The sequence below is a fragment of the Carassius auratus genome, chromosome 30 (assembly GCF_003368295.1).
Source record: "Carassius auratus strain Wakin chromosome 30, ASM336829v1, whole genome shotgun sequence".
Taxonomy (NCBI): Eukaryota; Metazoa; Chordata; class Actinopteri; order Cypriniformes; family Cyprinidae; genus Carassius; species Carassius auratus.
This window is the reverse complement of record NC_039272.1, coordinates 17,153,831-17,168,068: the sequence shown is the minus strand read 5'-3', so window position 1 is coordinate 17,168,068 and position 14,238 is coordinate 17,153,831. Positions and strand designations below refer to the sequence as shown.

The 14,238-nt window shown below is 38.8% G+C and overlaps 1 protein-coding gene across 1 annotated transcript in view; it reads right to left on the bottom strand.

Moving 5' to 3' along the window:
* Positions 1–11,422, bottom strand: part of spns2 (SPNS lysolipid transporter 2, sphingosine-1-phosphate) — a 62,951-nt gene extending 51,529 nt beyond the window's left edge. Inside the window, exon 1 of the mRNA XM_026211799.1 lies at positions 10,967–11,422. Within this exon, the coding sequence (XP_026067584.1) occupies positions 10,967–11,198 (232 nt within the window). The 5' untranslated portion in view covers positions 11,199–11,422. The remainder of the gene's footprint in view (positions 1–10,966) is intronic.
* Positions 11,423–14,238: the final 2,816 nt, after the last annotated feature.

The window sequence follows — 14,238 nt, the reverse complement described above, 5'->3', positions numbered from 1 at the left end:
GTTAACTGCCAAGCAGAAGCTTCAATTACCTTCCCTACCCTCAGATTGTGATGCTGAAGAATGCATAAAATCACTTGATAAGCAGTTTTCTTTTCTGTGTTGATGCATTTTTGAGATATATTAAAGGACTGGTGCATTTAGTATAGACATTTTTGCTTTAGTTACAGTCATGAACATTTTTTGCATCTTGCTAGTTGTTTGAAAGTATATTAAGTGGACACACTGTAAAATCTAGCAGTACACTGTATTGATATACTATTATTCAAAGGTGTGGGTCAGAAAAACGTACAAGTTTGGTTTTGGGATCCTTAACATCTGCCTGTTAGTGTTCATGCAACCTTAATACTAATCTCATGACAGACCATTTGCACCAACATCTTCTGATGCTGTCGAACTATTAACTGGTTTAACGTTTTGCTGACTGACATTAGACATGCTTCATTTGTAGCCTAATCCTGATGCATTGTTTTTATTTTTTGCATGACACAGAAAGGGATTACTCTAATTATAAGGGCTTTTTGTTTTTTGCCTGTAATGAGATTTGATTTGGCTTTTCTCGCTCACTATGCCTCTTTGCTTCTTCTCCTTTTCTTCTCTTTGTTCTGTAAGAGCTGTGTAGGAGTGGGGTGGGTCTCACCCAGGGGGGGCGTAAACAGTGCCCGATTCCTTGAATAATAATTAGTCCTGAATAAAAGTGCTGAAGTGCTTGATTATCTTTCTTAATTACTGCCATTCCCATTCGAAGTGTAAACCTATAGTGAAGCATCATTAATTAGTCCATATCCCACTGACAAACATGTTGAGAAGTTAAATTGAATTTATTTTCTTTAAATTATTTTTATTTTGCATTAATCCTGTCATTAGTTACAGAATAATAATTTGGACACTTAAAATGCTATCTCAAAGTGTTCAGGAATTACTTGAAAGTGGCAAAGGACAGTGCTTGAATACTAAAATACAATCTTTGGGCTTAACATGTGAAGCTCTTTGATTCAGAAAATGTCTAAGGAGAAGAGCTTAATCAATGAAGCTTCAAACGGCATAGCAAGCCAAGCTATTCTCAATGCAGTAATTGACAGTGTTGAGCAACAAACACAGAGAAAAGAGGCAAGAGTTGCCACGAGAAAATTAGACGAGGCATTTCAGCACACTTAGTGCTGAAAAAGCTGTTGAGAGCTGGTCTTTCAAGCTCAATTTAGCATTAGACTCTAGCCATACTGCTCAGTGTGAGTGGCCATGAGCTTTAGAAAACTGACAGCTGAAGGTGATGGAAGTAGGAGAAATGTGTGTGGAGGAAAAAAAAGTTTTCATTTAGGTTAGGCCAGTCAGTTATGTTGGCCAATTGAGTGAAAACTACACACATAAATGTTTCACGGCTTTCTCTTTTACAGGGCATTTATAGCTATACTTGTAAAAAAAAAAAAAAAAATTCATGCTTCTAAGAATTCTTTATTCAACTTGATACTTAGGGTGCTTTCACACTTGGTTCACTTGCCTGGTCCGAACCCGAGTTCGGTTGCTCCCCCTCCCCCTGCCCCCACTGGACTGTGTTCATATTATAATATTTGAGTCCGAACCTCGGATCGCTTGCGTCATCACAGAAGCAGCTGTTTACCCCGTTGCTTGGTAACGACAGCGCAGGAGAAGGCCGCAAATGCATAACATTGCTCTCTGCACTTTTATGTATTACATTTTTTAACTGTTCGTTTTGTTTATTAAAGCTTTGGAACATTACGGCACTTGCGTCTGTCTTACGAATGTACTGAAAATTCTCTAAAGAACGTTGAAGGCGAACATAAATGAGATGTACAGCTCTCTGCTTACAGCGCGTCAGTCACGCTCATCATGAAAGTGAGTGAAACACACACACAAACACACATTTTCTAAACTAATTTGTCATTAAAAGCTGTTCACTTCCGCAATTTGGTACGATTGCATTTACATAAGCAGCGAACCATACCAGACTTCACATGAAGCGTACCCCAGACCACCGTTTTTAAGCGGACTCGGGTATGGTTTGTGGGTGTGCATCTGAATACGGAAGACAGCGTTCACATCATCCAAACGAAACGAACTCTGACATCAATCGAACCCGGGTGCGCACCAAAAGTGCTAGTGTGAAAGCACCCTTAAAAGGGTCAAAAGTTGGTTCAGAGAAGATAAAGCATTCGTAACCCCAGAGGACATGGGACAGTAATAACTATAAAGTGCTACATGGCAGGAAAGTTGTCATCAGTCCATCCTGTCTCTGTTTGATCACTCAGTAGACTCCTATAGTGAGACAACGAGTGCAACATAAATTCCTAGTGTGTAATATCCCACAGAATGACAGGAAATGGGATCTAAGGAATTGCAATTTAAAGACATGTAATGCAGGTCTGTCTGTCTAACTGTTACGTGAATTCAAATGGACAAATGCACAGTCAAAATGTGAAAAAAAGAGTTTACTACTATGCTATGGGAGAATACTATAACTGAAGCTGATAAAGCACTGATCCTTTAGTGGAAAGACGTAGTCTGTGTGCATTGAATCCATTTACTTCAAACTCGAAATCAAAAGGCATTCTCAGTTCACATCAGAATGTAGCATAGCCCTGTGATGAATACAGAACTGGGTTGCCTGAAATCAATATCTACAGGAGAACCACATGTGGCATGTATTCAAGGGACGCTGTAGTCTGAGTAATTGACTGTAGCCCCATAAACCTCTATTCTATCCAATCAATGCATAGATGCACACCCACACAATCACACACAGACCTCCAGATCATTTTTATCTGTCCCAGTGTCTTTTATTACATCTATTTTCTAGCTATGCAAAGCACTATTTTCACCCTCTATCATTGAGAACAGCTGAGACTAGAAACCCAAGAGAGACCTTCAAGAAGAATAGAAGGTGTGAGATTATAAAAGAAGCATGTTTGGCTGTGTAAATTTAGATGTTTTGTAATGATTTTGTATTGTAAGTACCTTTCTGTAGCGTGGGCTGGTGACTGTAACTATAGATCAGAGAGGTAAAGCAACTGTGGGAAAACAAAACAACCGCATCACTGGAATTCCAGCTCTAACTCCACATTCCACATCAGTGAGGTGGAGACGCACACCTCACACACACACACACACACACACACACAGGTATTTCAGGCGTTAGTTCTAGCTAATTATTATGTTCTGGTGTGGCCAAATAACTCAAACTATTGTGGCTTACCTGGTACGAATACCAAATTAATCCTTAAAGGAAACTAAGGTCTTTAAGTATTTGTCATATAGCAGTTATGGACTGTGCCTAAAAACAGACTTATGTCAATTCAACACACCTGCTGTATTATGTAGTTCATATATAACGTACTGTATACATATATTTATGAATAAAGTGGCACAGCTCCAGTAGTGCTTCTTAATTTGTTTGTGGAGACTGTAATACTTTTTTCAGGATTCTTTGATGAATACAATACATCATTTCTTTGAAGTAGAAATCTTTTATAGCATTATAAAAGTTTTTACTGTCCCTTTTGATCAATTTAATGCATCCTCAACTCAATAAACTTATTTATTTAAAATTAAAAACAGTAGTGCAAATTTGGTTTCAAGAGGCCCACAAGTCCACCAGGGAAAGTCCCAGGGCTCCCTATAGCGTTCTGAGCAGCATACTGAGTCTAGTTAAAGAAGCACTGGAATTTAAATGTACAGGGTAGGCCATTCACGTGTGACTGTCCATCCTGTGGTTTAGAGAAAGCAACGCCTGTTCCTCTGTGTGTACCTGAGCCTTTAAACCCTGGACGTCTCTTCACACACACTGAAACAACAGAGCTAGATTTTCCACTGAGGCAAAAGTGTTTCTGACATGCAGCGTCTCGGGATGACAAACAAAACCAAGTGTTGTCAAGTATAAAAAGTTGGCATTCTGTGACACAGGAATACACATAAAACACTGACTTGATGAGATGATATTTCAGTAGGCCCCTTCATTAATAGATATACAGAGACTGATATTGTGTTATTCTGTGTAATCACACATACACATGCTTAGGCTACAAATCTGGGAAATTACAATAATACAAGTGGCTGATTATTTACTCAGTCACAATTGTATAGTGGGAAAGATGACATATTTTCCTCCTCAATAATACTCTGTAAATACAGACATGCAGTAAAGTCCAGTGTAAATATTTGTTGAGAGCTTCTGAAGGCTTTAGTAGAGTAGTTTACCCTACTGACCCTTCTTTTGATTTTCTTTGGTCAATATTTACACAGAAGTCTTATCTAAAAACAGAGCAGATTATCAGCCTTATCTATAAATATTATCCACCCTCATAAACCTGAAATAACTACTCAAATTTGATATCAGGTCAAGCATAATTCGAGATTCCGGTATCTCTCAGTTATGCTGTAGCACCTACTGTGTGAATATTTGCTTTGCTTTCAGGATGATTTAGCCACTTTTATGTTGCATCCGTGAGTTTAATTGACGAGTTTGTCCCTCTATGCATGACGATGTATGGAGGATAAAAAAATGGAAAATGAATGACAAATTCAACAGTAAAAATGTTTGCTAAACTGTAAAGTACTATTTTGTCATAAAAATGTAATTAGATTAGGTTGGATTATTGTAGCCACATGGGATCAGAGGTCAGGCCTAAAGGTTGTCTCTCGGGCTCAAATTCATACATTTCTAAACAGTCCTGGTCTAATACACAGTGACATACCTGAGACTTCAAATCCCACAGGTGCGCTCCCCCCTCAGGCACCCCCCCCCCTTCTTTCACCCTCCTGTACAGCTGTCTGTCAAACTCTCCGCCCTTAATCCCTTAGACACACACTCCGTCAAAAAAACACGTTGAGGCTGAGAATCATGGTGAATCCCCTTCTTTAAACAGATAAACACCCACACATACTACACATCTGTTTGGACATGCAATGAGCTAAAAGCAAGCCACCAATTATATTAACAGGGTCAGTGCCATTTAAACAAGCATGTCTGGTGGAAAAACATAACAAACACTGTTCCTTGTCTGGGTCATCCACGCTACATTAAATGAACATCACATGGGCCGAATGAAAGACAAGCCCGTTAAAAAATAAACTGGGAAAATCACATCCAGGTTCTCAGAGGCTGTTAGCGGACTTGATTGTGTCATTGATTATTTTGAGAGTCGTCAGGCTGCTCTGCCCAATACAGCCTCTCCAGAGCGAGATGAGAATTTGTACCGCTGAACGCCATGCGTGTCTATATATATTTATACACTGACCTTATTGTTGAGGTCAAAAAGGCGATCATGGTTGTGTGCCCTCTTCATAAGAAAAGATAAACGATTTAGGAAGACCGGAAGCTCTTTTCGCTCACTTTCTTGCCCAACTTCTAGGGCTAGGTCAGACTTTAGAAGTCAAGCAGTCTTCAAGGAAGTAGCAGCTGTCACAGTAATGGCTTTTCGTGCTTGTGTAATGGATGCTGTGACCACATGAAAAGCACAGTGTTGAAAGGAGGAAGAAGTACCGTCTAATTCCAACCTCTCCTATCACAGGCAGCACATACATCAGCTAAATACAACCCTATAAACACACACACACACACACATGCCAAGAAGATATCTTAATATGGAAGAACTTTAGTTTGAGGAAAGAAAAACTGCTCCAACTGTTCCTCAAACACTAATGTCTATTGTACTGCACTGTTATTGGGGATATTAAATACTATGTGCCTTCTTCAGTACACACCAGCATTAAGAGTTAACTTGTAATTGTCTTTTTAACTATAATGGATTTATATTTCAGGTTTGAAGGCGACATCAGTAGTAAGCACAACAGCTCTATAACTGCTTCTGAAAAGCAATTACAGTGCATATGGGAATCAACTTTAGGAGAAATGGAAGCCATTTGCTCTGCATGAGGGTTTCAGACGAGTGAGACAAGCTTATAAACTCAATAACTCAGTTTTTCCATTACGCTCATGCTTTTGTTGTTGAGAATCCTTTAATATGAGCATAGTAATACAAGCGAGTAGTGGAGAGAGATGACAGCCAAACCTAAAGTGACTAAGCCAACCTCAACATTTCATTTCAATACAGACATGCAGTTTGTTGTCAGAATATTGAAAATACACTTCTGCGGCATTGATCTACATACAGACATTTCAGAATGCCCATAGTCAATAGTATAGCGATGTAAGACGCACAGCTCACTCAGAGGTCACTTTCAAATCAACCATCTTTCTGTTGGTCAGTGCAGTGAATTTGCATGATAAAATAAATGCATAGGAGCTTTTGACATGATGTAATACTTTTCCTGGTGTCATTACTATATGTGCAGCACATGTGCTACGTGCTACTGCTGCTGACCTCCTTCAGTACAGCACACTGTTTTGTTGCTGATAGGCCTTATCACACCTTCAATTCACACCACAAGGGGCACAAATGGAAATGACAGTGTGCGAGAGAGAGAGATAGAGTGTCTTACAGAAGGGACTGCCAGAGAGTGTGTCCAGGGCAGAATTAGAGCTGAGCCAGCTAGACTGGACCATCTAGTGCAGAAAAGTAATGCAGCAAAAGCTTACAGCACTGTGGTCTCCACTTCCCTTCATAAACTATGAGCCTGTGTATCTGAATGTGCAGACATGCTCATTTTCCCCTCAGGGAGCTCCTTTGGCTGCTGGATTACCCATCACACGTAATTAAGCACTTGTTTTGAGATTAAACATCCTCATACCTCAGATGCCTTTAGGGAAAAAAACTGCATCTTTCAGTATCTGCTGCACCTCATAATCCAGATTACCAGTCGAACTTCCTTCATTAGAGAAGGCATGAGGCCGGTGGCTCAATGGAGGATCTTAGATCAAATAATATTAAGTGTCCTCCGTCTGTACATCCTTGTGGTATTCCCCGCGCCTCCTAATCCCTGTCTTAACTGTAATCTGTTGCTGAGCTCAGTCTGTCTGCTGAAGGGACTGTTGCCAGCCAGCCTCCTTGGGTCTGAGCCATCACAGCCAAACCACAAATTTAATTAAACTAAATGGTTCACAACCTCAGTCCCATCAATCTGATCTCTCAGTCCCACTGGAGGCTGTGTTGGAGACAGAAAGAGACAGATATTGATAGTGGACAAATATAATGGGCAAGCAGGGAGTGAAAGAAGTGGGCAAGTTGGGCCTAACGTGGCAGAAATAGACCTTGGGCTAAACATAAAGAAGGATGAAGTCGTTCCTATGACTTTGTCTAGCCAGATATGTGTTATAGCAGATAGTCTAGCCACCGAAAATACACAACAAGAGTCTATAGTGACCATATTACATCCTTAGTACACCCAAACACCATGTGTCAGGTTATACACAAAAGTTTTTTGCCACAGAATCAACACGTAGAATGTTTTTCTTCCTCTGTGCTTCATTCTGTTATGCGGTTCCCCATGAGGGCTTGGTTGTTTCTCCTCTGCTATAAAAACTGCACACCCTCTAGTTTTGTTTAGGTGGAGAAACAGCCAAATTAGAGCTTTGCTGTTCTCTTTCACACACATATCAATCAATTAAACACAAGACTGACAAGGCTAAAATGACACACTGCTTTTTCCCCTTCTTTTTTGAGAATAAAATTTGGTTCTGGCTAACAGTGATGAGAGACTTTGGTTGATGCTATAAGATTCCAAACAACCACAGTCTAGAACTACTTGTAAAAAGTGAAACTAGCAGTAAATGAATATGACTTAAACAGCAAGAAAACACAAATGAAGTGTTTTCACAGTGACAGCATTTATAAGACCTGGGAACTGCATTAATTATACGAAACTAGCTGAGAATGTAATGCAAAATTGTTTGGTGTTAAAAGAAATGACTTCATGCACATTTGATTTGATTTTGTTTGTGTGTAAACCGTTATTTCATGAAGCTACAAGAATACTTTTTGTGAACAAAGAAAACAAAAATAACCACTTTAATCAACAATTTTTCTCCTAACGTCAACCTAGCACCATTTTGGAGAGTATCACACACGTAAACGACAAATGCAATATATGTATGTGGATACGTTGTTTACGTTCAGATCAAAGCGTAAACAATGTATCCGCATACATACGTTGCATACTCTCCAAAATGGCACTATAGGGTGACGCGGAGGAGACATATTGTTGAATAAAGTCATTATTTTAGTTTTCTTTGCACACCAAAAATATTCTCATAGCTTTATAACTTTACGGTTGAACCACTGATGTCACATGGATTATTTTAACTATCTCCTTGCTACATTTCTGAGCCTTGAACATGTTAGGATCATTGCTGTCTATGGAGGGTCCGAGAGCTCCCGAAATGTATCAAAGATATCTTAATTTGTGTTCTGAAGATGAACGATGGTCTTACAGGTTTGAAACAAGTGAACATGTGAATTTTAATTTTCGGGTGAACATTCCCTTCAAGTAGGCACAATTCAGTTTACCATTTTTGTACTGCATCGTTTCTAATTTTGAAACATCAAGGTTCAGGAATTAAATCTAGATGATTAACCTCTCTTTTAGCACTAAAGATAAAAAAGTGCGCACAGTAACAAAAAAACAGTCATCTTTTAATCACTCTCATGTAATTGCAAACATGTAGAACTTTCTATTTTTAGAAAGCCTAAACAACATTCTCTTGTTCTCTCTCTCATACTAAAGAGTGGTCGTAGTCACCACTGCAGGGTGCCTGCGTCAACTCTACCCTCTCCTCTGTCTCAAGAAGTGGGCTTAATCCTCATATACACATGTCCCATAACGCATGATCAATCAGGAACTGAGGTCTTCCAGAGATGCTACACTCAAGCAGTCTGCTGCTGCACCATTCACTGACATACACCTACACTTGTCACAAACACATACACTGACCAATTTGCTGCATTCTCCCTGCAGTCATCATCTCACACATATATATTCTCCATTTCACTCTCTTCATTCATCTAAACTGTTCAGATATAACTCCTGGTTTAGAAGCCAAGAGGTTGAATAGCTGTGTGTGTTTCAAATGGGCACTTGTACAACATGATAAAGATCTTCCTTTTTATAGACAAATGTGTGTATCTGTTACCTCACTTGGGTAGAATTTAGTTTACGTTGATACTTTTATCTATGAAAGATGATGATTTCTGTCTATATAGGAAAATGGATTGATTTTACAGATGGCAGGATTAGATAAGATAAACCCACGTGAACACATCTTTTTCATAATGTTATCATCACAGCTAGGCTGACTTATGTAATGCTGCTGAACCCTGTATCTGTATTGCGATAACATTGCCTTTGCAAATTTTTTCCTACTTTCAAGTCCTCGCAGATTTCGCTCCATGAATTATTGACTGAGATCTTAAATTGTTCGCCTGAATGATGCTACACGCGACCATCTGGCAAAGTAACGCACCTTTGCAAAGGGATGAGAGAATTATTTGCCAGTGCGGACCGTGCGTTAATATATTTTGATGCATCCCAGGTTTTTCTGAATAACTATAGCCCCCCCGCCCGCCCCAAACAAAAAAAAAAAATGCTGCAGAGGCGCGCCATTCAAGCATCTCGCGCTGTCAAAAGTGCCTGTGAAGCGCGTGCAAGAAGGAACACGCTGTTCAGAGAGGAAAGAACAGACCGGGCACTGCGAAAATTTGCTTTTCATTTATGCAGTCCTCATAATTTGAAAATAATGCCCCCCTCTCCCCTTCTGCCAATTAATTAATACATAAAAATAAAAACAACTCTGCCGATTTTTAATTGACAAGCTCCACCAAATAACTGCATAGCAAATACGTTTTTATGTCCCAGGATGCATCTTAAGAAAACTACAATGTGGTTATTTTGTCAAATAACACACACAGAGTTGTATAGCCTATTAAAAGTAAATCTGAAGGAAATGGATTCAGAGCAGTATCAAGTATTGGCGGTTATCCTAAATCCCGCCTTTCAGAAATCCCTAGCTAATAGCGCACTCTTTTCTTGTTCCAAATCTCTAATCGCTTATCATTAGTTATTCATTAAAATTACCCCTCTCAGAGTGTGCTGGAGCGAATGTCAGCTGACAGGTCCCCTCGGATCACCGAGTACCCATTCAGTAAACGAATTAATCCGCACTTTTTGAGGGAAGCTCAATTTGACAACATAAAAACTAGTAGATTAAATCTGTTCTAGTTTCTATGGAAACATGTCAGACCGCGGCTGCGCTCTGTCTTTATTCCAGAATAACTTGATTCCTGATACCAAGGGCATCTTGTGGAGCGCTACTGAGGTTCATATTTTTAAAACCAAGGATATACAATTTTATGATATACAAATTTTGCTTTAAATTACTTTGGACTGTAATGTCCTCGAGTACATCGCTACTAGTTTAACTGAGGTCTGTGTATTTTTATTTGCAGGTGTGTGTAAACGTATTATTTTTGGACACAATGTCCATTATATTTACATTGATGGGTTAATAAATGCGTAACGTGATTTTGATTCTCGCTGTAGCCTATATTTACACACAGTAGTTTAGAAATGAACCACAATGCGTAACCTAATTATTGTGTGGAGCTATGTGCACATTGCCATTAATTGTTTAAAGGAGCCTAATGTGTAACGTGGATACTGGTTTGAAAGGGGCTTATAATAGACACAAAATTATACATGGTACCACTTGTCAAGAGGATTTGGGTTTCCACTCATTTGGCAGGCAGAGGGTCAGATTAGACTGACCTAAGATCACTCACAATAGTAACAAATCAATATCATGTTAGCACAACGGGGTTACCTCTCAATCCGGGTGGTTTGATTAAATCACACAGAAAATAACGTATTTAACCCGCTCAATAAAACTCAGCACGTGTGCAGCAAGATACAAATGATCACTTGATTTAAATAGTGATTTTCCTGGTCAGTGTTTTGACCTGAAACCTCTCTGTAACTGAAACATCAAACAATACAAATGAAGACTAGCGCGGTTTTCTCTCTCCTGAGCCAGTTAGTAAAGCATAGAAAATACTGGTCTTACCTGCTACGGTGTATCTGTCCATGTAATTGAGCACATTTCCAAAACTCAGAATCCCGGCGGCGACGAGCGGAGACCGGCATCGGAGTAATGCGGCACGGAATTTCTGCCCAGGTTTGCAGGGGTGCAGGTCTGCACTGGATTTAAGAGTCGGACTCATGCTTCCAGACAGTGTGTGCACTTCATCCGAACTGCTGCACCCCTCGATTTCACATTCATCGCTTTCCACGCACATCTTCTTGCACGACAGATCCAGCGCAAACGATTGAACGATTTCTGAACGGACACAGGACGGTTGGGACGGAAAAGTGTAGCACCTTTGAGCGATAAAGAAAAATTGAGTGTTAATCGCGAAGAGTACAAATCTTTGATTTGATTATTGCTCGCTGAGCTCGGTTCATGTCTGTGCAGTGACAGGATTGAGCGCTCGGCAAGCGCTTTTCTCTCACTCTGTAGTGTGTTGTCCCAGGTAGGCGTGGTTGTGCGTAAAGCCCCGCCCCTCCTATAGAGCGCTAATGTTCATGGAATGCTACTCATGAGAAAAAGGAATGCAACCGAAATTTAGTAGTGACAGAGCGCACCCAGTTGCTTTGTCTCTGTTGATTTCTCTTTTTTTCCGATTCAAAAGAGTAAATGACGTCGAACATCCTCTTTTAAATTAAAGTGTATATAAAAAGCCGTGGGGAAATATTACGCTTGGAAGTGGTTAAATTATAATTTTTTTGTTGACTCGAGACGGGGTGCATTGGAGGCTTTTGGGGGGTCTGAGCCTCTCTTCTAAGCTTTTAGCCCCCCAAAGGATATCAGAACAATTTTGAAAACTTCATTAAATAGGTTTCATTTTATAAATGTTCACAAATAAATTTCAGTTACCAGAAACTCTCACATTTTCACCTGTCGCCAAATAGAGAAATGTTGTTTGCCGGAGGAGGGTAACCATAGCAGCATAACGCCGCTAGAGGACATTCCGATCAGCAGCCTATTAAAGATAAGCATTAAAATATAGCCTATAGTCTACACAGGCTAAATAATTATCGCAGGTTCGATCACTTTATTGTAGATTTACATTTGAGACGTTTAGCACGTGATATAGGCTAATTCATCGAATATTTTCGGATTATTGTTGGCTATACATAAAATAATTATAGTAGCATACTACTGTACGCTTCGATGTGAAACATCAAAATGAGAATATGTGATACCGACGTTAATGATATGAAATGAACTATTCATATGACACCACTGAAGACTGAAAAAGTACATGGATCGTAGCCTACACGTGAAATCGCTTCTTTAAAATGTTTGCAATACAAAATATACAGAAATACCCGTTAGTTTATGAGTGTATTGAAGTTACCTCTGATTCAAAGTATTTCGGATACAATATTTTAGTAAATCGTAGCGTGGTTTAAATAGTAAGATGAAGTAGTCAACTAGGCACGTGGTCTTCAGCACTCTGGACAGCTCATTATCTTTATCTGCAGACACACAGGATTACAGAATAAACACCGTTTTACCTGTGACTTATAAAACTCAATGCATTTACTGATTAGTATTTTGCTACTTATTTACTGGGAAACATGAATCGGACATTACAGTTTGTGGTTGGACAGTATTTGATTAAGGGTAAACATGCGGTTACTTGTTAACCTATTTCCTTCATATGTATTGGATTAAATTATTAAGGTACGATTGATCACTTTTTTGGCTCATCTTATTGTCCGCTCTTCACCGAAACCCATCAGTTAGCGAAGATTAGATCAAATCACGTCATTAAGTCCTAGTTTTCCCCTTCATTTGTTAAAGCGATAATGATTTGTAGATTTGACAGCGCGAAATTCTTAATATTGTGAAACTCTGGAGGACAGACAGCAAACTGACCCCTGTTATAATGACTATCTTTGCAGTTTTCACGAGACTCTAAATGTCCTTTGGGAAATGTCAAAAGTGAAGGGGATTTTACAGTAGTTAAGATTAATCTCGAGTGCAGAAAAGTCTTTTAGGAAGTGCACGGGTCATCCTCATGAGAGAAGCTGAAAGATGCTAGACAAATTATTGTCGGAAAAGACGGAAGTTACTCGTTTGTTATTTTTCCCTTCATCTTAATTCCTTGAGGGTATGCTACTTGTCAGAACAAATCAAACTAAACGGGTAAATGGCTTATGATGCTTTTTCTGCCCTTCCACTTGAGTGCTTTTCAACATGAACTATTCGTAATGCTTATACAAAATTAGATAGTAAATGTAAGAAAAATATTTTCTAAAAACGTTTTAAAATGTCTTAAAAAGACTAATTAATTCATTTCTATAAAATAGGGAGCGCTTTAAAAATATATGTCAAAAATATTTATGGCTTTACTGAGCTGAATTAATCTATAATAAGTATATCCACCCTCACAAGGCACTATGAGCTGAAATATACACTTTAGTTAGGTATCACTTTTTAAAGTACTACTATGTATCTTTAAGGTACTAAAATGTACCATTTAGAAGTAATTATGGTACAAATATGGACCTTAAAAGTGGTAATGACTATATTAAGAAAACCGACATAATTGTATCAACTGCCTATTAGATTGCTTAAAAAATAAATTTTCTATTTAAATTGTGTGGTTTTAAACTTGTAAAGGCTCTTTTTTAGCAACGTTTATGTTACCGTTCAAATTCAGAAAAGTTTCTTCAAAAAGAGGTTCTATAAATGTTCTTCAAAATGGTTCTTTGAACTGTTCACTGAAAAAAACAGCCTTTTGGAACCTTTATTTTTAAGAGTACAGTGTAACGCAGAATCAGTACATTGCCTACAGTTTAAATGACCTTCTGCTCTTCAGCAAATCTAACATCCTATTTACTGGTCACAGGCTGTGCAGTAAGGAACCAAGCATCTTTATCTGTCTCCTGCTATATATCAGCTGCTCCTTAGCAAAGGTTGGATCACAGATAACTAAAACAAAGCAATACCTAAAGATTGTCATCCACAAATCCTGAATCCCTTTTGGTTGGCTTGGTTCTGCACTGCAAAGGCTATCTATGCAGTATGTGTATGCTTAAACTGATAAATTAAAGAAAAACACAATCAGAGGAAAATAATAGGTATTTGTGTAAGAATGTGCCCTTTGTATTCTGTTTTTGTGGTTCATATCATTTACTATCACTAAAGGAAGCCTCTGTTACTCCTGTCTCTCAAATAATGATGTGATAAGCACTATGAGATGGAAGGGGAAAGGGGCTAGTCCTGTTTGACTTCCACAATATCATTTATCTTCCTTCACATTCCTC